We start from the raw sequence: 23,961 nt of genomic DNA, 5'->3' as shown, positions 1-23,961 counted from the left end.
TCGAATTCTCGTTCCATCGTAATTGTGCGATCCAGGAGGGTGTGTCGAGAACTCGTTTGGAGGAAGCGTAAAAGGCGGCGGCGATGCGACTGCATTTGCCATTGTCGGCCCGAGGGGGTAGGGTATCGGGTAGTTATATGCCGTCCCGCCGTAGCAAAGCGGCGCGGGAGGAGTGCCGAACCATGAGAAAGGGTCAAGCTGGAACGGAACTGGGCAAGGCATCGGAAAGAGGGAACCGAAAGAGGGCGGGTTCGCTGGACCGTACGACCAGTCGGTGGGTGGTGGTGACGTTATCGGCTGTGACGGGAGTGTATACAGCGCTTGTGGTTGTTGGCAGCCTCCTTGGGCCAGAATGGAGTGCGAAGGCTGAGGAGGTGGAGGCGGCGGGTCGGGCGTTGTCGGCGGAACGGAATCTGTGGCGCCTGGCGGCGAGACACCTTCTTCGCAAACAGAAGACGCCTGCGTGCGGGCTGTCCTCCTGTCGTCCGCTGAGCGCGAGGGGAACGACGTCGGCCGAATGTTGGGTTCAGAGCGGCTACGGGCTAGGCCGCGACCAGAAGGCGAAGCGCGTATACTCGCGTTGAGCACAGCGAAGCTGGACATCGTTCTGGCCGGTTGCTCGCCCGCCTGAGCGGGTATGCTCGCCGGTGCAGCCTCATCAATCGTAGCTCGTGACGAGGACGTTGTCGGCGTGTGCTCGCTCGTATGCGACATGAGTGCGAGTCGTTCGCTGTTGCAGCAGATTCTGGGTGTAGCTACAGGAGTAGCAAGCTAGGTGCGAGTCAGTGGGTGTGAGCAGGAGAGAGTACGACTCTGCGGCGGGGAAGCTCTCCCTCGACACCACACTTGTCTGCCGGGCTTGACTGGCTGCCCGTGCTACTCGTCCACTCTTTCTGACCACTGCACGCTGTGTAAACTCCGCCACGCCGCAAGCTCACTGCACCTGTCCCTCTTCGAACCTTCATCAGTTCATGCTCCTCCTCGCTTCACAAGGGCCTGGACGATCGGGGTAGTGACGCAGAATGGATCATATGGGTCCAGAGGAGGAGGAGACGGTCGCCAAGTCGCGGCAGGATGGTTTGGCAGACGGCAAGTCGGGTTCGCTTTCCCTCGGCGATTTTGCTGTTCTCGCCGGCAGTGCTTCGCTGCACTCTCGTCGAGATACTGCTTGGTGTGTCTCGCCGACAAAGCGCAGCACTTTTCGAAATGGTTGGGGCGGACCTCTACCTTCTTCCCTTCCCGTCTGCTCCCTGGCCCCGTCAGGCACTCGCTTCAGCATGCTACTGGCCTGAATTCCCGCGCGCAGTCATTTACACCCTTCCAGCAACTCCCTGCAGTCGTCTCCCTTCCTCCTTTACCAGCCTTTTCCTTCTCCTCGCACCTCGCATCCCCTGTTGTGCCGCGATCTGCCTGCCAGATCGTGGCATCACAGGGGGGATACATAAAGGACCCTTCTCTGCCGCATGCTTCCACATCCCCCTCGGTCAACTCGGTCTCGCCCTTCGCGAAGAGCCACACCCTCCCTCGCCGCCTCGACCTGGTCAACCATGACCTGTTCCTCTTCTTCGCGCCGACGCCCTCTCGACGCGCCCAAGCAGCCACTTCTCGCCTCACTTGACCGCAACGCCGCCAGGCGTCTACTGTTGTTGTCCCGCCGTTGCCCGCATCGAGCGGCTACTTCGGCGAGCCGTCCTCGCACGGCTTGGGGCTCGACTTTGCCGCCCCATCGCTCGCATCTCTGCTCGAGGAGGCGCCCGACGCGGACACAAGGGACAAGAGTCGAGTGAGAGTCGAGTGCCGAGCGCGATGGTCGTTGACGAGGCGGCGGGCGTCTCGCGGGAACCGCGGAAAAGGCCGACGACTCGACCTGTTGACGTCTCGTGGCGAGGCGAGGACATCAGCCTGTCGTTCGGCCACTTTGACGTCCTCGGCACACTTGGGTGCGCTCGCTTGCCGTAGCTTTCGCTTCGTCACAGCGCTGACACCTTCGCCTCGCAGCACTCGCACCTTTGGCCTCGTCCTCCTCGTCCGGCTGCACGCCTCCCCTCCACAACCGGCGGAAACGCAACCGTACTACTTCGCCATGAAGGTACTCGAGCAGAACGTGATCGCGCGGTTGCGGCAGGTCGAGCAGGCCAACTTGGAACGGACAACGCTCGCGCACTTCGACCATCCCTTCGTCGTCGACCTGTGCGTGGCGCTGCATTAGTTTACGCTTGCTGGGGGCTGATAATCGGGCGCGCGTAGCTGTTGCGCCTTCCAGGACGGAGCCAACCTGTACATGCTCCTCGAGTTTGTCCAGGGCGGCGAGCTCTTCTTGCACTTCCGGCGAGCCGGCCGCTTCCCCCCTCCCCGAGGTCTCGCGCTTCTACATCGCTAACCCCGCCTTCGTCCTCGAGCCGCCCCTCAAGCAGGCTATCGTCTAGCGCAACTTTGAACCCGAGAAACTTCTCATCGGCCTGGCGGGATGCATCAACGCGACTGTTTCGGCTTGGCGAGTTATGCTTCCCTCTCTCCTGACACGAAGTGCTCACGCAACGGTCTCACGCAGACCGACTACGTCCAGGACCAGGCCTTCGTCCTCCTCAGCACCCGTGCGCCCCTCTTGCTTCCTCTGCTCCTTCTTATCCACTCTTCTGCATGTGGAACTGACTGGTATGCTCGCAGTCGGCGCCTTTGTGCCCAAGGCGACCGCCGCAACTTGCCACACCGCGCTCGCCTACCCAATCGCGATGTCGGGTGTCGTCCCCATCCAGCCTCTCTCTCCTCGCTCACTCATCTTCAATCGCGCACCTAACCTCCGACTACACAACCACATCTCTCCACCAGTCGCCTCGCATCCTCGCCCACTCGTACTCTCCTCCTTCGTCTTCGAGCGCTTCGTAAGATCTCACATGATGCTTGTATTAGCGGACCTCTCCTTGCCGAGGATGTAAGCCGTGGAAAGAAGTGCAAGCCAGCCGTTTCAAAGCGAAGTGAGAAGGGAGACGAGCTTGGAGAGGCTGAGCAGGTCGGGCAGCGACGCAATGAAGACGCCCGAGCGCTGCGCGAGTAGCACATCGAAGCGAGGGGCGCTATTATGCTGTGGGAGAGCCCGAGGAAGAGACTGTAGCGGTTCCAACCCGTTGCAAGACGGAGGAGTTGAGCGATGTCGAGCAGGGTGTCCCGGTGGTCACGGGCGATAACCCGCATCGTGAGAGACGCTGACAGTGCCCGCCTATTCCGTACTGAATACATGTTCCGTCGGCATTGTGTTTCCCCCCTTCGATGCGGCGTGAGGCGGTCCAGCGGAGGAGAAGAGGGTGGTGATGAGGACGAAGTTGGAGACGGAGCGAGGCAGCGGGGGCTCCCATCTGGAACAGGCGCGCTGAGTAGTGCTTGCGGTGGTGTCAACAGCGGTTGGAAGGCCCTTGTACGCCCAGCAGCGGGTCAAGGAGACGGATGGTGAGGACGAGAAGTGGAGGGAGAAAGTTCATCTTCCACTCGAGGGGAGGCTGTGTGTCTTTCTGCGGAAGGTTAGCCAGTCCAGCGAGGAATTTCAGCTCGAGGGGAGGCAACTTTGGTGTCCTGTGCGAACTTGGCCTGGTGAAAAGCAAAACGAATCGCCGTAAATACGACGACAAGTGTTTTTCTCGCTGGTTTCTTGCGCTGCTGAGCTGTTCCCTGGGGTTCTCATTCATGTATGACTTTTCTAGGTTTGCTGAAGAGCTCGAAGCCGCCCGTGTACTGTCGCTGAATCCCCTTTTCCACCCTCTCTCGCCCTGTCTCGGCGCAAGCAAGGGCTACTGCAGGCAGCGTGAGCCCTGCGAGCGTCCTTGAGAGGAAGCTCGAGCCGGTAGAAGGCAATATGGAGGAGTGAGGTCGTCCGCAAGCTCGAGAGATGCGGTTTCGGGAGACAGCTGACGCGGCGCGGAGCAGTCAGCCTCGTGGATAGCATAGAAACATGTCCAAAGCGACGCAGTCCAGGCGTAGCCGCCGCATGTCCTCTCCATTCCCTCCATCCAGCGAAGTCCTTCGCACCCTCCTCCGTCTTGCGCCTTCTCCGCCCGAGACCGACCATACCCGCCACAATAAGAGCCTTACAGTCACTCATAGCATAATGAGAGCGTCCAGATGGCCCAGCTCCAGTCCTCCGAGGTTGTCGCAAGGAATCGTTCGGAGCAGGAGTCGTCAGGAGGAGGATGGATAGGCGATACGAAGGCTTGTCGGAGTTGAGGAGCGTCTGTGCGCATGACTTTGGTAGTGAGCAAAAGATAGTCCGGGATTGTAGCGCAAGTGCGTGCGACGAGTTGAGGTGGAGTCGGCTAGTAGCGGATATGGCCGCCTCCGTTGCTCAAGAGGCCCAGAGGCATACCCGGCGAACTTGCCCTGTCAGTCGAGGGCAGAGGAGGAGGGAGTGACGTCTAGGACTCAGGCTGGTTGTAAGTGAGCCTAGCGGTGATGGTGGAGTTGAGCAGGAGGGGTGAGGCGAGAGTGCTGGAAGGAAGCGAAAACGAAGGAGGTACAGTCTGTGAGCGCTAGTAATAGCTGCGCAAGCTGTGATCCCGGTCCTGCAAGCCAGCACAACGAAGGGGCAAGTCCAACAACTGGTCGGGAGCAAAGGCGAAGAGGAGAGTGAGGAAGGGGAAGCGAGTGACCCCGCTGCGCGCCTGATTGACTCGCTTCGGGACCGCGAGGCTCGAAGCACTCTTTCATGACTCCTTGAAAGCACTGCCGACCACGTTGCTCCTCCGTGGGCCCTCGCTGGTCGAGGAGGACGTTCGACTGATGAGAATTCGAGCGGGCAAGGCAGGCGGGTGAGGGCCTTCGCAGGACTCTTGGACGCAGCCCAGCTCTTGAAGCAGATGCAAAATGCTGGAAACCAGGCCTAGCACGTCCGTTGAGCCGAAGGGAGGTGAGTTGCCGAGAGTCAAGCATCTTCGCTCGTCGGCTTGCTGCTTGCTGGCCGTTGGAAATCCGCCCTTCCTCCAGCTGAGCGTTATGGCGCGTCGTAAACTTTGGTTTGGTGCTGTATGTCCTCAACATCGAGCTACAGTGTCCTCCGCAGAGTCAGCATCAGCTCCTCCTTTTCCTGCCAGAACTCGCCGGCCGTCGCAACTCGTCGTCGAGAAAGCGTACTTTCCAATTAGCACCAACTCGTCGACGCGTTCCTCAACCACGCAGGCATGCTCCGAACCGGCGTCATGTGGAGCGAGGCGAGCCTCATGAGCAAGCGCGGAGACCGCCGAGGGTAACTTAGTCTGCCTCGCACGCGCTCTCGGTCCGGTGCTCCTCCACTGATCTCAAACCTCCTGCTATTCCGACAGACGACTAAAGTATGTACTGTGCCTGTCCGAAGCTGCGAGAAGCGAGATGGAGAGAGGGCGACGGACGACGCTGGCGGCTCAGCGGATGCGACCAGCAATCTGGCGGACACCATCGATCCGGTGAGACACAGCACCAAGGCCGAAAGACCGAGTAGCATTGCAGGATGGCGATGAATCTGCGGTGGGGGGCGAAAGAGTCAGCAGGAGCGCGAGGAAAGTAAGCACGGCCAGCTCGTCAACGACGAGATACGTGTAGCGTGTGAGAGAGAGCGAGGGTAGGGCCTCCGGTTATCGCTCTCTTGCACTTGCCGGTGTAACTCGTCGTCTTCGGAGTGGAAGCGCAGAGGGAAAGGGCGACTCACGGCTTGTACGGTGACGATTTGTTGCCGTGACAGGGAGATGCTGACTTGTCGAATACCCTCGTCAGTTGTGAGCTAGGTGCGAATGAGCGAACGGGCTCACGGCGAAGGGGAAGAGCGAATGGAAACCTGCGAAGAACGAGAGCGATGTCAGTGTGTGTTCCTCGCAGGCTCAGCTCGACTCAGGACGAAGGGACTGCAGGTGTGTGCGAGAGGAGCAAAGGTAGGTGCGCCATTTATCGCCCTCTCGCACATGCCGGAGGTCCAGTCGTCCGCGTCAGGCTTGGGCGTGAGAAAGATGAACGACTCACATCGTGTACGGCGTCTCTCACGGTGGTTCGCCCTGTATACATACTCTCGTGAGTCGCGAGCTTGCCTGAGAAAGAAGGAGAAGCCTCACCGCCCTGAGGAAGGGAGGGGAGTAGCGAAACCTGCGAGCGACGACGAGCGGGACGTTAGTTTTCGCCCGCGACAGCTCCAGCCCCGGACTGGACGAGGAACTGCCAGCGTGTGTGAGAGGGGCAAAGGTAGGGGCGCCTTGTATTGCGTCCTCTCGCCCACGCCGGTAGTCCTTCGTCCTTGAAGGGTTGAGACGAAGGGAGGATGGGGCGACTCACGACGATACCATTCTCGATGTCCTCCTACGGGCACGCCCTTGTCAATTGCGAGCCATGGAGCGAAGGCAATGGCGAACGCACGGCCAAGTAAGGGGAGGAGCGAGGGCGCCGACGAGGATGCGAGGCGGAAGAAGCGAGTGAGCGGGTGTGGGAAGAGTACTGGCGTTTTCTGCGGTCCATCGAGAGTCTAGCAGGCGCATGAAACAAGCCCTTGAGCGAGAGCGAGTGACCTGTAGGAGGTCGAGAAGCGCGAGCGAGAGCGCGCGAACTTGTTCACCGACAAACAAACGCGCTCCCGCTCTCGACGCGCTCGAGCTGGCTCGCACGTGCTCTTCCTGCTCACACACATGCCTCAGCCGAGCCCGTCGGGCTGTCCGATCCTCCGCCGTCCCCGTCTGCGCCTCGTCAGCGACTAGTCGACCAACTCGCCTCGCCGTCGACGACGACCGCTTAAGATGGATGAGCAACGGCTGCGATGGACTCTATGGACGGCTGGGAGGACAGTACGATGCGGAGGAACCCGTACGAAGACTCCGTCGACCACCCTGCTCGTCCCGCTCCCCCTCGCACGGTCAGCCTCGCATGTTTGCACGGGCTGCCGCGGTGTCTTTGACGTTCGGACCAGCTTGTTGCATCTGCTTAGCTGTAGCGGTTCTTCCGCCGCCCGCGCGTCAAGCTTGACCCGCTCAAACTCAATTGTCACAGGCTTCGACGAACGGTCTGGTGCGTTTCGCTCTGTCTAGCTTGCTCGCTTAGACACGCTGACCACGCAGCACTTTGCAGCACTCCGACGAGCTACAAGACATCACGGTGAGGGGTGTGAGTCGGTGCGTACGAGCTTCCCCTCCTTGCGGTTGTGTCTGCTCGGCTGACGCTGTGCTTTCGTAGGCAATGCTTCTCGACAACCGGATGAACTCAGAGGAGAACTCTCCGATGTCAAGTATGAGTTGGTCGTGGCGGGAAAGTCGGACGAAGAGAACCTGTATCGCAAGGGTAGGGCTCTCCAGGTTCGTACGTGTTCTCTCGTTCGGCTTGCGCAATGAGCTGATAACGGCCAAGTCGACAGACACACCTCACCGGCTACGAGAACCCGAGTACCCTGATGCTGCTCGGCAAGCGCGAGGTCCAGTTTGTCGTCATCGCTTCGAAGGGTGAGTCCGCTTCACGCTGGTGGAGTGAAGGTGTGGATCCATCGCTGACCCTCTCCGCCACGCAGCCAAGGTGCCGCAGCCTCCTCTCGAGGCGTCAGATGGATCGGACGACAAGAAGGTCGAGGTGGAGATCTTTGACGCGCTCAAAGGATGAGGCGAAACACAAGAAGCTGTTCGAGCAGGTCGTCCAGACGATTGGCGAAGGGGTGCGCATCGCTCTTCCTTCCTGAGTGGCTTACCAGCTCACGCCGAGCGCTCACAGAACAAGGTCGGCGTGCTTCCCAAGGACAAGATGTTGGGCAAGTTCGTCACGGAATGGCAGAACGTCCTCAAGGAACGGACACGGACTTGACGGGGGTCGACGTTGCGAACGGCGTGTCGACATTGCTTGCTGTCAAGACTCGGAGGAACTGGTGCGTCCGCTCCTCGCACTCGACCGCCGTCTTTGCTCACCTCCCTCATGCTCCCGCAGCAAAACGAGCGCAACGCCGCCAAGATGAGGAACAAGCTCATGAGTCACTTCAGCGACGTCATGTCGGGCTACATCGACGAGGGCAAGAAGGTCACGCACGAGCAGCTCGGCGAGCAGATCGAGGCGAAGCTTGAGGACAGCAAGTTTTGGAAGAATGTCAAGCTGGGCGACGACGTGAGCTGCGCCCGACAGACGGATGCTGACTCGCCTTTCTGCAGTTCGAAACCGGCTTTGGCGACTGGTGCTACTCGCCGATCATCCAGTCGGGCGGCAAATGCGACCTCAAGTCGTCCGCCGTCACCGACGACCAGCGCCTCAAAGCGGGCGTCATCCTCTGCTCGCTCGGAATGCGCTACAAGTCCTACTGCAGCAACGTCGGACGGACCTTCATGATCGACCCGACCAAGGTGCATCTCCTCCGTCTTCGTCGCCTCTTCCTCCACGCTGACGCTCCTTTCTCCTCGCCTGCAGGATCAGGAGGAGAACTACCTCTTCCTCATCGACCTGCAGAAGTACGCGATTGGCGAGCTTCGCGACAACGTGACCTGCAAGGACATCTACCAGAAGGTCGCCGACAAGATCAACGCCGACAGGCCCGACCTCCTGCAGTACTTCGCCAAGACCGCCGGCTTCGGAGTGCGTGAAGCTCTCCAGCTTGTAGCGCATACGACGCTAACCGCCTTTCCTGCAGATGGGCATTGAGTTCCGCGACCCCGCCTACCCGCTCTCGGCGAAGGGGACTCGCCAGCTCAAGAGCGACATGGTGGTTGCGCTTACGCTCGGCTTCAACAACATTCCGGATGGCAAGAACTCCCAGTGCGTCCGACTTCTCCCCTCTCGAGCCGCAGCTTACTGACGTTGGGTTCACGCAGATACGCCCTCTCCCTCATCGACACCATCCAAATCACGAAGGACGGCGGCAAGATCCTGTCGGAGGGCATGAAGGGCAAGGACGACGTCATGTTCTACATGGAGGTGCGTAACGCGGAAGCGCAGTCCCTTGCTGCGTCGCTGACGACTCGCTCGTAGGAGGAGGACAAGAAGCTGTCGCGTTCCGCCCAGAAGGACGCCCACACCCGCCGCGACGCCGCTCCCACCGCTGTCGTCAAGTCGAAGCTCCGCAACGAAAACCGCGAAATCGACGCCGACGCCATCAACCGGCACAAGCAGCATCAGCGCGAGCTCGCTGCGCGGAGGCAGGAGGAGGGGCTCGACAAGTACTCGGGCGAGGGCGGGACGGGCGGCAGCAACCGCGAGAAGCAGTGGCGCCGTTTCGAGTCCTACGTCAAGGACAGCCAGCTTCCCGATGCCGTCGCCTCTCGGAAGGTGAACTCCGCTCGTTCAGCACTTACGAGCGTCTGCTGAACACGCTCGCGTCGCAGATCGTCGTCGATGCTCGCCGCCTCACCGTCATCCTCCCCATCAACGGTTTCGCCGTCCCCTTCCACGTCAACACGCTGAAGAGCTTGGTCGAGCAGGAGGAGGGCGACTACACTGTCCTTCGCTTCCTTTTCACCACGCCCGGCGCGAACTCCGGCAAGAAGGAGGACACAGTGCGCAGCGCTTCCCAAAGCTGTACCCTCTCGCCAAGCTGACTCACTTGTATGACTCGCAGCCCTTCGAGGACCCGAATGCGACCTTCATCCGCGGCTTGACGTACCGCAGCACCGATCCGTTCCGCTTCATCGAGTTGCACAAGGAGATCAACGATCTCAAGCGTGCAGCGGTCAAGCGCGGGAACGAGCGAAAGGAGATGGCGGATAATTGTTGAGCAGGACAAGCTCGTCGATATCAACGGTGAACTGGCCGTCTCTTCTCTCGTCGCGCGCCTCGCGCTAACCTCGATCCGATGCAGGCAAGCGGCCCATCCGCCTTACCGAGGTCCAGCTCCGACCGTCCTTCGATGGCAAGCGGCAAGCGGGTGACGTCGAGATCCACTCGGACGGTATCCGCTACCAGTCTCCGGTCAAGTCGGAGCAACGCCTCGGTGCGTATTGCCTTTACTGCCAACTCGCTTGTTGCGCTGACCATGACTACTGCCGCAGATGTCCTGTCCAGAAACATCAAGCACCAGTTCCTTCAGCCCTGCCACAACGAGCTCATCGTCATCCTCCACATTCACATCAAGAGCCCCATCACGATCGGCAAGAAGAAGACGAAAGGCCTCGAGTTCTTCCGCCCGGTACCCGACGCGTGTAACAAGAAGCGCAAGGGCGACTACCACAACGAGGACGAGCAGGACGGGTACAAGCGCCGCGCGGACCTCGACAAGCACTTCAAGGCACTCTCCGACGATATTGCCGAGGCCGTGCGTCGCCCTTTCTCGCTTTCGCATGCTCGCACGCTGATCTCTCGCTCATGCAGTCAAGCGGACGCGGCGAGGGCGAAATCCTCTTCCGCGAGACCGGCTTCCGAGGTGTCCCCTTCCGCCGCAATGTCCTCCCCCAGCACACCAGCAATGTCCTTGTCTTCCTCACCGAACCTCCCTTTCTCGTCCTCACCATCAGCCAGATCGAGGTCGCCCATATCGAGCACCTCCAGTACGGCTCGGAGAACTTTCGTCATCACCGACCTCGCCAAGGACACGGCCCAGCTCGTCAAAGCGATCCAGAAGGACAAGGGCGTCACGATGATCTACGCCATCGACGTCCTCCGCGGTAGCAAGACCCAGAAGGTGCGTCGAGACTGGCTGTTTCTCCCGCTTGTTCCGTTCGCCGACTCGCTCTCCTGCGCAGATCGCCGGCGCTGGTCACGACAAGCTCGCGCACGCCGGCAAGGGTTCGAGCATCGACCGCGGTGACTGCGAGCGGCTCTTCCAGCTCCTCGGGGCCGAGCAGGTCCTCGGCGAGCGATACGAGCGCAACGGCCTTGGCTTTACCAACGCCTACCTCACGCTTGGTCCGCGCGCTCAGCAGCTTCTCTCGGGTAAGCTCACCGTCCAGATGGGCTTCACCAAGGGCGGCGAGTCCGGCGGCGGCGGCGGCAAGAAGGGCAAGGCGCCTGCGAAGCAGAAGACCATCGACGAGTCGTACGACCACGAGTAGTACGGCGGTGAGTACGTCGACGAGCTGTACGACGAGACGACGGGCGTGTACGACGAGGTCGAGGAGGAGTGGTACGTCGTCGCATGATTACCTTGTTGCGAGACGTCGCTGACATGTCTAGTCGACGCAGGGCCCATCTCGGACGCCGGGTCGTCCGCTTATCGACCTCGGGTTCGCTCAACGGCGCTGCGAAGGTTTGGCAGGAGGACGAGACCCAGGTCCTCTTCCGCCAGCTTCTCGACGTTCGCAATCAGGTGCGATCGTGTCGCTCTCTCGACGTGCAAGTCTTCCGCTGACACATAATGGCGCGCAGACGGCGACCAACGAGGACTGCGATGCAGAAGGCATCATCTCGGAGGAACTCCTCCAGGCGCGTTGTCACCGTTTCTTCCTTGCGGTTCTCTGCTGATCCTTCTCTTCCCCAGGTCATCGCAGCCATGAAACCGACGAGCTACCGCGAGCTCGCTGCGTGAGTCTCGCCCCCGCACACCTCTCGCTCGCCGGCTGACGCTCTCCTTTCCGCAGCATCGAGGAGCTCACGGACGAGCAGATGGACTGGTTCAGTCACTCGCATGCAAAGGCGCTTTGCATCGAAGCGGTCCGCAAGGCTCGCTCCAAGTCGAGGGAGACCGACAAGGCGGCGATGGCTCCGCCGAAGAAGGTCGCGTCGAACGCTTCCAGTTCAACCTCGCGCGGTCCTGCTGGCGCCGGCGCTGGCAAGACAAATGACTCGTGCGTCCAATCATCTTCTACGCTCGTCTCGCCCACCGCGACTGACCGTTCTTGCTGCGCAGTCGCTCGACCGCCTCGACTTCGGCGAAACCATCCGCCTCGACGTCTCGCACGAACAGCAAGCCCGCGAAGCCGCTCAATCTCTCGGCGTTCGCGTACAGCGGCGGAACACCCGGCGGCGGCGCGAAGAAGACGGGCGGCGCAGCGGGCGGGAGGAGCGGAGGAGGGAGCAGCGGGAAAGGCGGCGGTGGGAGCGGCGCTATCAAGGCGATGCCGATCGTCAAGCGGTAGACGTGGAGTACGGTTGTTTCTAAGCTCGCATGTCCTGTTGTTGTCTCGAACTTCGTGGAAGTCAATGCATTCTTTCGTTTTCGACGCAATTTCTCTTGCGAGGTCCAGTCGCGCGAAGCGCTTTGGCAAGGTTCCGAGTTGCACATGCGAATGCTACTTGAGAGACGAGCCAAAGAGCGAGGGAGCCTGCAAGGACTCGGGTCAGCTCGAGTTCGAAAAGCAAAAAGCGGAAGCAACGGACCTTGCTGCGGATCTGCGACGGCTCGATTGACGAGATGCCGCGCGCGTACGTCTTGGTCGTCAAGACGAGCTCGTCGTCGATGATGGCGGGCGCCTTCTTGCCGTGCAGCGTCGAGGAGTGGTGGATCGCGACCAGCTGCGAGGGGAGAAGGAAGTCAGACGGTTCCCAGCAAGCTCGCGGTCGCACTCGCACGCACCTGCTTCGTCATCGTATGCCGATACGACCCATCTTCCTGCCTGAGCGCCGTATTGGCGAAGAGACCGCCGATGAGGGCGTTCAAGACCGGCTCCGCCTCGTCGCCTGCGCTCGCATCCGGATCGCCCAGCTTCAAGCGCTGTGCACGCTCAAGCAGCTGTTTCCGCGCATCGAGGACCGATGACATCGCTTTGAAGCTGATGAAGTTGTCCTTGCACCACTGCTTCCGCTCGTCCTTGCCGTCGAGCTCTTCGTATGCCCGCAAGATGTTGAACAGCATCATGTGGTCGCCGGTGCGGTGAACGAACTTCTGTCGAGCTGCGTTGGCGGCGTCGCGGGTCGAGCTGGTATTGATGAGGAGCTGGTCCTTCGAGCCGAGGAGCGAGACGAGGTCGATCATCTCGCGAGGGCAGCCCTCGATGAAGGAGGCGGCAAGAACACGGGCGTAGACGGGGTCGAGAGGGAGTTGGGCCATCTGCCGGCCAAGCGGCGTGATCTTGCCGCGCTTGTCGAGCGCGTTCAGGCCGATGAGCGTGAGGAGGGCGAACTTGACTGCGAGAGCGGGCAGCAGTTAGTGGAGGGAGCGATGTAAGAGCACAGGTCACACGCACTTGACTCGACGTCGGGCGGGTCCATGAAGCTGAACTTGAACACATCGTCTTGGCCGGAAGCGAGGAGGTGCAGGATGGCGAAAGTGAGGGAGACGCGCTGGATCTCGGGCTGCGAGCGCTTCTCGAGCCCGTTGTAGGTCGCTTCGGTGTAGAGGCGGAAGCAGAAGCCGTCGGTCTGCGCGTAGAAGCGTCAGCTTGTGATCGATGACGAAATCGAAGACGACGCACTTCACGACCAGCACGACCAGCGCGCTGCTTCGCCGACGACTGCGAGATGCTCTCCGTGACGAGCGAGTCGATGCCTGCGTGAGAGTGGCGTGGTCAGCCTCAGGAAAGGTCCCGTCTCCACCGCTGGTGCTGCTTGAAGCCGGACTTGTACGCACCCGTTCCCGCATGATACCGCTTCTCCTTCGCGAGTCCGCAGTCAACGACGTATTTGACGCCCGGAATCGTGACGGACGTCTCGGCGATGTTGGTAGCGAGAATGACCTTGCGAGTGCGAGGCGGAGACGGGAGGAAAGCTTTCGCTTGCTCGGCGGCGTGGAGCTTGGCGTAGAGAGGCGTAACGAGGAGCTGGAGGGCGAGGAGTGCGAAGTGATCAAGGGCGGTTGTCAGGTCGGAAGACGGAGAGGCGAGGTGAGCGGAGCGAAGTCGGCGAAAGCGAGACGAGAGGCGGGCAAGGAGTCAGCATCATCGAAGCGAGTGAAACAGTACTTCGCCACACACCTCCTCAGCGTGCGGATATTCCTTCTGCAAGCTGGGCAGGAACGACTTGATTGACGCCGCCAGTCCCTCGATCTCTTCCTGACCTGCGAGCAAGTCAAGCGAGCGTCAGTAAGCGCCAGACACCGATAAGTTGTGCGACGCACCAGGAAGGAAGACGAGGATGCTGCCGGGCGGGTAGCGCGTGTGAATCTGATAGACCATCTTGAGTGCGGCGTCGAGAAAGTCGGGCTGAGGCTCTTCGGCGTAGTGAATCTTGACCTTGTGCTGTCGACCGGCGACGTAGAGGACGGGGGCTCTGCGTAAACGAGCGGGAGATGCGGTCAGCCTTGGAGAGTAGGGCGGCGAGGAGACTGACGCGCAACGCACCGGTCGAAGAAGTCGCTGAAGCGCTTCGCATCGATCGTCGCCGACATGACGACAATCTTCAACTCCGTCGGATCCCGCTCGTCGGTGCCCTTCTTCCCATCCGCCTCGCCGTTCGCGACAACCCCGTTCGCCTTCGCCTTTCCCTTCGACTTCGCCTGCTCCGCCTTCCACACGCGCACCCTCTCCTTCCGCCGCTTCTGAATGTCCTTCAGGAATCCCATCAACATGTTGGTCCGTAAGCTGCGCTCGTGCGCCTCGTCGAGCACGACAACATCGTACGCCTCGAGGTCGCGGTCGCCCAGCATCTCCGCCAACAGCGCACCGTCCGTCGCGTACGTCAAGCGCGTGGTACGACTCGTCTTGTTGTCGAAGCGGACGGTGTAGCCGACGAGTCCGCCGGTTTGGGTGCCGCATTCGGCGGAGACGCGCTGGGCGAGGGAGATGGCGGCGACGTGGCGGGGCTGGGTGCAGACGATGCGAGGACCGGAGCAGGGGGTGTCGGAGCGGAGGATGTATTGCGGTATTTCTGTGGGCGAGAATGTGGGTGGGTGAGCAGGACGGTCGAGAGATCGGAGTCGATGAAGCGGTACTCACGAGTCGTCTTTCCGGAACCCGTCTCGGCAAGCACGATAACCGTGTCGTTGTCCGCGATCCCCTTCAGGATGGCGTCCTTGCCTGCGAGTGCGGGAGTCTGGTTGGTACTCGTTGAGAATTCGAGGAAGTGAACGAACGCACCTTGGAAGACTGGCAGCTTCTCCCTCTCTGGCCTGAGTCGCTGCGCCTCCTCCTTCGCCTTGCGCTTCTGCTCTGATTCCCACGCCGCTTGCGCTTGACGCCGCCGTTCCCGTTCACCTGCGGACTCAGTTCTCCCGCCCCGTTCGCACGCTCATTTGCCTCCTGCTCGGCTTCTTCGTCGAATACGACGAGTTTGCGCTTCTTTGGCGGCGCGGGCGACCCTGCCGTGCCGTTGGGCGGTGGGCGCTTGAGCGAGTCGAGCTTGTGCGGTGAAGCGGCTGCAGGAGCGGGAGAAGCGGGCTTGAGCAGTGCGGCGGGCGTGTCGACGGACTTGCAGAGGGGAATCTGGTGCGGGCGGCCACCCTAGCGCGGGGAGGGCTGGTAGGCGGCGCGGGACCTGAGGAGGGCGGAAGTGGGGAAGAACGTCGTCGACAAGTCGCCGGGGGAGGCGTCTCCGGTTGTGGCGGGTCGCGTGGAGACGTGATGAATTTGGGTAGCTCGGTAGCGGTGCTCATGGTGGCTGTCGTCGTGGAGAAGCGACGAGAGAAGCGAGCGGATGTGGGGTCTCCGCGTTCGGGTGCAGGCGGGGTTCAGCCGTCGACTCGTGTATCGAGCTGAGGGCAGCAGGACCGTAGCAGAGACTGTAGGAGGCTGGAAGAGCGAGAGGAAGCCGAATTCAGCGGCGCCCACTCACCGCGCGAGGCCTGGGGAGCGCCGCGGAGGATCATGTCGCCGGAGGGCTTGTTAGGGGGAACAGCTGGCAAGGCTCGCCGAATACAAAATGTAAGCAAGAATACACTTTCCATCTCCTTAGAAGGTTACTCATATACAGTTTGTATTTGCAGATTACAAGTGTATTGGCGGGGCACAAACAGCAGGGGAGAGGGTGTCTCGATTCTATAAGAGAGTGAGTCTCCGTTTACAGCTTTGTATTGTGGCTGCACCGATTGTCATAATAAGCATGGAGCTAATGGTTACTCCCAGATCATTAGCTCAATGCTTACACGAATAACGTCCACAAATTTCAGGCGAGCCTGAAGCCTGAATTTGTTGACGTTATCCGTGCCGCCGAGGAGGCCTACAAGAGCAAGGCCAAGCTCTGAACGACTCCGGAGCGTCGGGACGCCAAAACCGACAGTTTCGACGGTTCCTCGCCTCGTACATGAATCCGAAGGATGCCAAAATGATCAAGTGTATCTAGACGACGGTATCGACGGTGCTGGGCTGCCCACGAACAGAGAGGAGCGCTACAAAGGCAGAGTAGGGATTTTGAAGAGCGGATCGGCGCTCCTTATTCGCTTCTTCGCCCGCGCAGCGTCTCGAGCGCATCTGCCCGTTCTGCAAGAGCTTGAGAAGCCTCTCACGCCCGTATTGTGCCAGCATTTCGGAGAAGGCGCAGAGCGATGTGTCGCGAAGACCTTCGGACGCTCGCTTCGGTTGATGGAGCTATCTTCGCTCTCTCACCCGTCGGGGCACTCTGCGCGCTATGCTGTTCGCGTTCGAGCTATGTGCGACGATTTCATGCGACGAGACGGCAAAGGGAATGATGCAATTGCGAGTGAAGAGAACGAAAAACAAGGTACAATCCGGACGAACAACGACGAGTACAAGGGCCGCACTCGACCCACCTCACTTCTTGCCCGCCGAGCGCTTGAGACCGGTGATGCCGACCTTGGGCGCGCCCTTCTGGTTCGACTTCTTGCCGGCGACTTGCTGGAGCGGGACGAAAGCGAATGGCTGCATGCCGTTCTTCTTGACGTCGCCGCCGGCGCGCTGCGGACGTGAGAAACATTGAGCTCGGGAACAGCCGTGGAAGAGCTCCGCAATAACGCACCTTGGCCTTGAACTCGCCGCCGACCTGCTGGACCTCCTTCTTCTGCTTCTTCCACCGCTTCTTGCCCGTGACGTCCAGCTCCTTCAAGCCCTCCGTGACCGGCACATCCCGCTCGGGGTCGTCGTCGTCAAAGTCGTCGCCGCGCGCACGCTTGCCCTGCGTCTTGTTGAACTTGATGCGTCCGCGCGCATCGCGGGTGTGGCCGTCCTCGCCGCGCATCGCCTCGAGGTAGTCGCCCATGCCCGACGGTCCGGCATTCGCTCCTGCAGACGTTGAAGGGGCGCGGTCGTCGTCGGACGAGCCCTCCTCCTCGATGCGGATGCGACCCGAAGAGTCGGTCTTGAAGTGCGAGTCGAGCGGTTTCCGGGCAGTCTTGGCGGGCGCCGGGCGAGTGGCTGCGCGAGAGAGGTGTGTGAGAACTCGCCTGAAAACAACGGGAAGACTAGCACGCACCGGAGATCCGGCTCATCATCTTCTCGTCGAGCAAGTCGAGCACTTCGTCCTCGCCCTCCTGGATGAACGCGCCGCCCTCCTCCTTCTTGGCCTTCCGCGCCTGCGACTTGCGGTTCTTCACGCCGGTCGGGGCGTGTCGGACCGGTCCTTCGCCGGCGTCCTCGTCTTCCGAAGCAGAGACGTCCGAGTCGGACCCGTACAGGACCTCGTCGTACGCCGAGCGCTGCGCTGCTTGTGGTCGCGGTGCGGTCTGCGGGACGCGGCTGTTAGCGTCGAGGGACTGTACGAGGGAACCGTGGGAACTCACCTCGCCCTCCTCCACCTCCTCACCGTCGACATCCATTCCCGCCGCTGCCGCCGCCTTCTTCTTCTTGCTCCGCGCCTGCCGCTTGCGGATGTTGCTGACGAGCTTCTTGTCGTCTTCGGGCACGTACCGCTCGACCGCGTCGTAGCCGTACTTCCTGATCATGCGCTCGAGCAAGTGGCGGATCTTGACCTTGAAGTGGTTCGAGTGCTCGTGCGACCAGTTGATGAGGGCCGGGACGAGCTGCGGGAGAGAGGGGAGGACGAGTGCCGAGTCGAGCGTGACGACCGCAACCTTGACGAAACCGAGACCGGCCTTGACGATCTCGCGGTTCGCGGAGGAGAGGAAGACGACGATCGTCTCGAGCAAGTCGGTGAGGTACGAGTCCTTGAGCGAGGCTGTGTGCTTGAGAGTTAGCTGCATGGTCGGAAAAAGGCGGCAGGAACGCGCGCGCACCGTGGAACTCCCACACGAGACGACCGAGTGCACCGATCGTCGCCGCAATCATGTGCGGGTTCGCGGCGGCGAGACCAGCGCTGAGCATCGTGACGAACTCCTCCTCGCTCGCGTCGACCTCGTCCTCCATCGCGTCCTCCATGCCCTTGATCAGGTGCCGCTTGATCCGTCCGCCGTTCGCCATGCGCTGACCCATCGAGACGAGGAGCGAGTAGGCCGACTCGCGCGTGACGCCGTTCGACTCCTTGGTCGAGAGGACCGCCTCGGGGATGAGCGACGGGACGATGTGAAGCGAGTCGGAGGGGATGAGCGGGACGAACGCCGAGAGGAGGGCGACGCGGTCGCGCTTGGCGCCGTTTGCGACCTGGGACGCGCCGTCGACAATCTTGTCGATCACCTCGCCCTCGCGGCCGCTGACGACCTCCTTGCCCTTCTCCTCGCACAGGCGCGCGAGGATGCGGTACGCCTTCTTCTGGACGGCCTGGTCGACGCAGCCCAACACGCGGTCCTGCATCGCAAAGTCAAAGAGGCGACGTGCGACGGCACCGTGAGCGTGCGGGATCATGGCGATGAGGATGTCGAGCAGGGCGTGTGAGGGAGGGATCGTCGGGTCGTCCTTCTTGCTCGGCGGAAGGGCGTCGCCAGCGAGCGCCTGGCCGACGAGGCCCTCGACGCGCTCGTACGTCGAGACAAGCTCGTCGGGCGGGAGGATCGAGAACCACAGGCCGACGGTCTCGAGAACGTATCCGCCCTCTCCGCGGTTCATCTTGCCGTAGACGTTGAAGGCGACCGAGAGAATCGTCTGCGCGAGCGTCCGGAGGTGGGCGAGCGAGGCCTTTCCGTCCGCCGGCGTGAGCGAGAATTGCTCGCGCAGGAGGTCGGGCGGGGAAGTCGAGTTGGCAAGGGTAAGCGTGGTCGTCAGGAGCGTCTGGAGCGCCTTGAAGACGGCGGGTCGCAAAGTCGCCTGGGTGTAGACGACGTTGGCGACGAGCGAGACAAAGTCGGTATCGAACGACTCGACGAGGTCGGTCGGGTACTCGCAGTAGCCCGGCAAGAGCGCCCAGACCTGCCCGACGAGCGTCTCCCACACCTTGGCTTCCATGTCGCGTCCGCCCGCGCGCGCCTCCTCCGCCTTGGAAAAGAACGCCGCCGAGAGCGGGACAAACGTCTCGCGGAAGTGGTCGATGCGGGTGTTGGTGATTGCGGGTTTCAGGAGCGGAAGGAGCCATGCGCGCGCCTTGGAGGGCGACTCGGACGGGTCGAGGTTGAGTGGGACGAGTTCGAGCACGCGAGCCGGGCCAAGGACCTTGACTGCGGCGTCGAGGACCGCGTCGGCCTCCTTCTTCCACTCGAAGCGCGAGTCTTCCCGCGCCTTGGCGACGAGGACGAGCGACTTGCTCAGGAGACGGGAGGCGGCGGGTTCGCCGTTGACGCGGACGCGGAGGCGGAGGAAGAGCGCCTTGACGAGCGCGAGGACATGCGGCTGGGCCGAGGCGGCGTACCGCGACGAGGTGATCGCCTTTTCGGCGTGCGAGACGACGCTCGAGATGACGGGGCCGTTCGAGGTGGTGTCGGCGTCGGTGAGGCAGTGGCGGATCATGAGGGAGAGCGAAGTCTCGACGGCGGTGCGAAGTGCGGGCGTCTGCGCCGAGGCGAGCAGGGGCAGGATTTCGGGGAAGAGCGTTGCCATGCGCGAGAGGGCAGCATCGGCATCAGACCGTGCGAGCGCGACCATTCCCTCGCCAACTCCCTCCGCCCATCCCGCCAACAGCTTCTCGCCCTGCTCGCTGCCTTCCGCAACTTTCGGCTTGGCGTTGACGAGCGCTTCGAGCGTGTCGCGGACGTGGTCGTCGGAGATGGAGGAGGCGGCGTGCGAGGCGGAGAACAGGTGCGAGAGGAGGGTGAGGGCGGACAGCGTGAGGTGCGGCGAGGACAGGGTCAAGGTCGAGAGGATGATTGGCAGCAGCATCGACGTGGACTGTGGGTACGAGTGTGAGCGAGACTAAGGCCGGGGAAGGGAATGCCGCGACGCACCGATGCAGGCCACGCCGAACCCAAGTTCTTCACGAACGTGAGGAGCGCAATCGCCCGGCTCTCGTCTCCGCCGTGCTCTTCGCCTTTCTTTCCGCCTCCCCCGTGCGCCCGCTTTGCCCCCTTGACCGCCTCTTCCAGCTTGGAGCAGATCCACTCTGCGCTCTCGCTGGCGTACGGATGCGAAACGGCTGGAGGCGGAGTTGAAGCAAGAACCGCCTGGACCGCCTCCTGCGCCCGTCGTCGGACTTTTGGTCGTGCGTCGGCGCAGAGGGAGAGGATGGTCGCGTAGACGGAGCGGCAGCCGTCGAGGTCGCGTTCGAGCTGTGTCTGGGAGGCGGAGGCGAGGAGGGACTGGGCGAGTGCGATGAGGGACTTGACTGCTGGGGCGTGGGCGGCAAAGGACTGGAAGAGGGGAGGGAGGAGGCGGAGGATGTCGATGCGCGCGCGGAGAGCAGGCTTGTCGAGGAAGGGGACGAGGAGGGCGAGTAGGTACAGACACGCCTCGAGGAGTGCGCGCTTGTCCGAGTCGGGCTTGGCTGCATCCGCGTCTCCTGCCAGCTGCTCCAGCGTCGAGAGGAACGCGACCCAGTAGGCCTGGGGTGCGATGTCGGCGGATGGAGAGTCGGTCGAGGCGAGGGTCGACTCGACTGCGACGAGGAGCTGGGCGGGCCGCTGGACCTGCTTGGTCTGTGCGTTGAGCTGTTTCCTGACCTTGTCCCACTGCGCGTCCATCCCTGGCGTCGTTTGAAGAGTGAGGATCAAGGCTGAGCTCGACACAGCCTCGCCGGCAACTCGATTACAACTCGCATTACAACCGAGTTTGTATTCAGCTCATTACAACCTCCACTTTGTATTCGTTCCATTACAAGCGCACTTTGTATTCGAGTTTGTAAGCCTTACTCATCGCCATCTCTCCCTCCTCCGCTGCGCTCCTTCGCTCGCTGCACCCGCTCGGTAGAATGTCCTCGCTCGTGACTCGTCCCAAACCGATCCAGCACGACCCGAGCGTCGTCCGCGAGCTCGTCGCCGGGCCACACGACGGGCCTCAACCGCCGTTCCCCGTCTACCTCGACGGGTGGGTCACGCGCGGGTTCGGCAGGGGGTCAAAGGACCTCGGGTGTCCCACTGGTGAGCGGGCGAACCTCTTTCACTCGGTGCGAGACGAGCGAGCTGACCCCGGTTCACCGCGTTCGACGCCGACAGCCAACCTGCCCGACTCGTCGATTGCACCGTATGCAGAGACACTCTCGACGGGCGTCTACTTTGGCTTTGCGCGCGTCCTCGACCAGCGCTCTGCGACCCGCTCCTCGACAACCTCGGCTTTCCCCACTTCCTCCTCCTCGAATGACAGCAAGAACGAGCACGACGGCGTCTTTCCCATGGTCATGAGCATCGGGTGGAACCCGTTCTACAACAACGACACTCGGACCGCGGTGAGTTTGCGTGGTCTCGTCTCGAGCGGGTATCGGGAGTTTGGGCTTGGCGCGCAGCGCCTGGGACTCGTCCCAAGAAGCTCGCGCGAAGCGCCATCGCGCTCCGGAGTATGCATAGCGTGCCTCATGTCGCGGAAACGGCGGGGCGAACCTTGGATGGACGACGGCGAGCACTTTCCGACCTCGCACAATCCGCATCTCGCTCTCGAATCGTGCGCTGACCCGCTTCCGCCATCTCGCCTCCCGCAGGAAGTCCACGTCCTGCACACGTACCCCTCGGACTTTTACGGCAAGCAGCTCCGCGTCGTCATGCTCGGCTTCATCCGACCAGAGTACAACTATGGGTCGATGGGTGCGTTCGCGCATTCTTTTCTTGCGAGGGATGCACTGCATTTGTGGCGAGGTCTGTTGGGGCGGGAAACTGCGAGGTAGGGGCGTCTTGAGGACTCTGTCGCTGACTCGCTTCCCAATCTCTGTCCCACCGCTTCTCTCGAAACTTGGTGCTCTCTCGCCTCCCGCTCACCCGGCTGCACAGACGCCCTCATCGCCGACATCAACACTGACAAGCTCGTCGCCCTCAACTCGGTCTCCTCTCCCAACCCCTCCGCCTCCTCAACTACAACCGAAACCACCGCCGCCGCACCCGCCGTCATCCCCGCCGAGCGAGGGACCAACTATGCACGCTTTGCTGAGGATGAGTTCTTTTGGAGGGAAAGTACGCTCGAGCCATTGCCCGAGGGGGTGGATCCGGAGAAGAAGAGGGAGAAGTAGAGGCGCAGGTAGAACTAGAGCGATGCGGCGTAGATGGTCCGTCTCGCATGGAACGCAAGCAGTACGGGTGTTGTACATCTCAACACGACAGGAGCGATGCGGATGGGATCCGGTGCGCAGAAAGAGCGTGAGAAGTAGCGGCTTTCGGTCCTTGTCGTCTCGCACGCACTCCGATGATGAGTCAATCACGCTTGACTTCACTGCTAGCTCATCGACTTAGTCACACAGCGCACCACGCTCCCTCGCCCACTGTTCGAGGTCGTGACTGTCGACCTCGTCCTCCGCTTGACAATGCTCGAGCCGCAAGTCAGTGCCGGCGACTCGTGCGCATCCTCGTAACGCATCGTCGGGATTTACGCTAGTATGAGGGCGTCCAATGTCAAGTGCGCCGGAAGGAAGCGGCAACACAAGGACGACGAGGGAGTAAAGTGTCGGCGCAAGGCCGATTCTGCTGCCATCGATCGATTCGTAGCTCGCCGAGTCGATACCAATCAATGCGAGGTGCTGTATGCTTGGCGAGAGGGGAGCAAGTAGCGCGGTCACTGCGTGCGGCCCGACGCCCTTGAAGCCGACGACGCGAAGGCGCGACGCGGAGATGGGCTCAAAGTGCTCCTGGCTGACAGCGAGTCCGGTAAGGAGTAGCATGTCGAGGTCGGGGAGCCGCACGATGCTTGCCACAGCGCTGGCTTCGAGGCGAAAGTGGTTGATGGTGAGGAAGCGAAGACTGGCCGGGAAGGTGTTGAAAGGAAGGCGAGACGGGAGGCGCAGCGTGCCCGGCGCGTAACAGGCGGCGTAGGGGGCGAGGATTTCTAAGAAGAGGGTCAGCTTGGCTATCCCTCCTCGAAAGCGCGACGAACGGGGATGGGGGCGCCTCACGGTAATCCTTCCTCACGTCTGCCATCGTCGAAGTACGCCACATGCCAAGCTCGCTCAAGCCAGGGTACCGATCGTCTACACGGAGCATTCCGGCAAGCGGATTGTACTCAAAGTGCGAGATGCACAGGTCAAGGCGCGACATCTGCTGCAAGGGCGTCTCCAGGCGTTGCAGACGCTGCGCAAGTTCGTCAGGGGGCGCCCTCAGGTTCAAGAGTATGTGCTGAGCGAGACGGCGCTGCACGTGCGCAGTCCAGTCGCGGTGGACGAGGGCGAGGACCTTGTAGAGGCGGATCCTCTCGACGGTGATAAAAGGTGCGGGGAGGGATGGCGAGGTCGACGATGTGCAGCTCGAGTTCGATAGGAGGTCGTGGGCCAGGCATGGCGTCTTTAGCAAGCAGTCTGCGCGATGTGAGCGAGGTGCTGAGGGGAGAGGAACTCGACGAAGAGGTTGGGTGAGGACCACAGACCCGCGCTCACTCTAGTTCGCTGTGGCTGCCTCGCTAGGCCTACTTGCCTCTCTTGCTACCTCGACGCACCGTTCGCGCGACTGCCCGCCCTCTCGCGCCGTTCATTCGATTCCATCAGTTCCCGGTGCGCGTCTCTCTCGCTCGCTTGGCTGACAGGCGGCATCGGGCGGGATTGTGCGGGTGCGAGGGCAGTGCGTGAGCTCTGTGGGGGACTGCGCGCTAGCTGGACGGCGGAACAAGCGGGAAGCGGACACGAGAATCCGACAGCTCCTCCTCGCGCCAGGGCTCGACTAGCGGATGCGGGAGTCGCAGGAGGGCCAGCGCCTGGGCAGCGTGTTGAGAGGAGAGTACTGACACCGCTCGCTTGCTCTTGCAGCAGGATTCGCCGTTCAGCGACGCCGCGCTCCGGTGCGTCCGCTCTCGTCTGTTCCTCTTCCACTTCTCGCTCTCCTCACCAGGTCTGGTTAGGGTTAGGGTTAGGGTTAGG

At 61.8% G+C, this 23,961-nt stretch overlaps 8 protein-coding genes and 1 pseudogene across 9 annotated transcripts; 5 read left to right on the top strand and 4 right to left on the bottom strand.

Annotated features, from left to right (window-relative positions):
* Positions 1–1,806: 1,806 nt before the first annotated feature.
* On the top strand, positions 1,807–2,380 carry RHTO_01327 (cAMP-dependent protein kinase catalytic subunit; the record flags this gene model as incomplete). The annotated part of the gene is made up of 3 exons (XM_016415009.1): positions 1,807–1,940; positions 1,999–2,190; positions 2,248–2,380. 3 exons carry the CDS (start codon positions 1,807–1,809, stop codon positions 2,378–2,380), a joined length of 459 nt encoding a protein of 152 aa, XP_016272799.1.
* An 87-nt stretch (positions 2,381–2,467) lies between these two features.
* On the top strand, positions 2,468–2,936 carry RHTO_01326 (uncharacterized protein; the record flags this gene model as incomplete). Its single annotated transcript, XM_016415008.1, has 2 exons — positions 2,468–2,594; positions 2,668–2,936. 2 exons carry the CDS (start codon positions 2,468–2,470, stop codon positions 2,934–2,936), a joined length of 396 nt encoding a protein of 131 aa, XP_016272798.1.
* Positions 2,937–5,384: 2,448 nt separating this feature from the next.
* Positions 5,385–6,462, bottom strand: RHTO_01325 (uncharacterized protein; the record flags this gene model as incomplete). The annotated part of the gene is made up of 7 exons (XM_016415007.1): positions 5,385–5,482; positions 5,669–5,712; positions 5,769–5,794; positions 5,977–6,008; positions 6,066–6,096; positions 6,283–6,306; positions 6,364–6,462. The coding sequence occupies 7 exons, from the start codon at positions 6,460–6,462 to the stop codon at positions 5,385–5,387; spliced, it is 354 nt and encodes a 117-aa protein (XP_016272797.1).
* A 295-nt stretch (positions 6,463–6,757) lies between these two features.
* RHTO_01324 (FACT complex component Spt16) lies at positions 6,758–10,949 on the top strand (the record flags this gene model as incomplete). Its single annotated transcript, XM_016415006.1, has 22 exons — positions 6,758–6,853; positions 6,988–7,005; positions 7,066–7,105; positions 7,171–7,289; positions 7,349–7,433; positions 7,499–7,526; positions 7,616–7,639; positions 7,696–7,846; positions 7,906–8,079; positions 8,124–8,312; positions 8,377–8,541; positions 8,597–8,721; positions 8,778–8,880; positions 8,935–9,231; positions 9,288–9,458; positions 9,521–9,631; positions 9,681–9,702; positions 9,761–9,892; positions 9,951–10,213; positions 10,270–10,465; positions 10,509–10,579; positions 10,641–10,949. The coding sequence occupies 22 exons, from the start codon at positions 6,758–6,760 to the stop codon at positions 10,947–10,949; spliced, it is 2,889 nt and encodes a 962-aa protein (XP_016272796.1).
* Positions 10,950–11,386: 437 nt separating this feature from the next.
* RHTO_01323 (uncharacterized protein) lies at positions 11,387–11,972 on the top strand (the record flags this gene model as incomplete). The annotated part of the gene is made up of 3 exons (XM_016415005.1): positions 11,387–11,418; positions 11,475–11,681; positions 11,744–11,972. The coding sequence occupies 3 exons, from the start codon at positions 11,387–11,389 to the stop codon at positions 11,970–11,972; spliced, it is 468 nt and encodes a 155-aa protein (XP_016272795.1).
* Positions 11,973–12,125: 153 nt separating this feature from the next.
* Positions 12,126–15,361, bottom strand: RHTO_01322 (ATP-dependent rna helicase dhx8; the record flags this gene model as incomplete). Its single annotated transcript, XM_016415004.1, has 13 exons — positions 12,126–12,158; positions 12,214–12,348; positions 12,410–12,960; positions 13,020–13,194; positions 13,248–13,321; positions 13,403–13,592; positions 13,746–13,828; positions 13,889–14,040; positions 14,112–14,637; positions 14,706–14,786; positions 14,847–14,918; positions 14,996–15,124; positions 15,178–15,361. The coding sequence occupies 13 exons, from the start codon at positions 15,359–15,361 to the stop codon at positions 12,126–12,128; spliced, it is 2,385 nt and encodes a 794-aa protein (XP_016272794.1).
* A 1,114-nt stretch (positions 15,362–16,475) lies between these two features.
* Positions 16,476–20,659, bottom strand: RHTO_01321 (ribosomal rna-processing protein 12; the record flags this gene model as incomplete). Its single annotated transcript, XM_016415003.1, has 6 exons — positions 16,476–16,619; positions 16,681–17,075; positions 17,134–17,383; positions 17,441–17,835; positions 17,894–19,871; positions 19,928–20,659. 6 exons carry the CDS (start codon positions 20,657–20,659, stop codon positions 16,476–16,478), a joined length of 3,894 nt encoding a protein of 1,297 aa, XP_016272793.1.
* Positions 20,660–20,886: 227 nt separating this feature from the next.
* Positions 20,887–22,131, top strand: RHTO_01320 (riboflavin kinase; the record flags this gene model as incomplete). Its single annotated transcript, XM_016415002.1, has 4 exons — positions 20,887–21,055; positions 21,131–21,360; positions 21,610–21,712; positions 21,896–22,131. The coding sequence occupies 4 exons, from the start codon at positions 20,887–20,889 to the stop codon at positions 22,129–22,131; spliced, it is 738 nt and encodes a 245-aa protein (XP_016272792.1).
* Positions 22,132–22,347: 216 nt separating this feature from the next.
* Positions 22,348–23,961, bottom strand: RHTO_01319 (hypothetical protein; annotated as a pseudogene; the record flags this gene model as incomplete). The annotated part of the gene is made up of 3 exons: positions 22,348–22,940; positions 23,008–23,406; positions 23,544–23,961.

Source organism: Rhodotorula toruloides, assembly GCF_000320785.1.
Source record: "Rhodotorula toruloides NP11 unplaced genomic scaffold Scaffold13, whole genome shotgun sequence".
Lineage (NCBI taxonomy): Eukaryota > Fungi > Basidiomycota > Microbotryomycetes > Sporidiobolales > Sporidiobolaceae > Rhodotorula > Rhodotorula toruloides.
The sequence above is the reverse complement of the archived record's forward strand: the minus strand, read 5'-3'. Positions and strand labels throughout refer to the sequence as shown.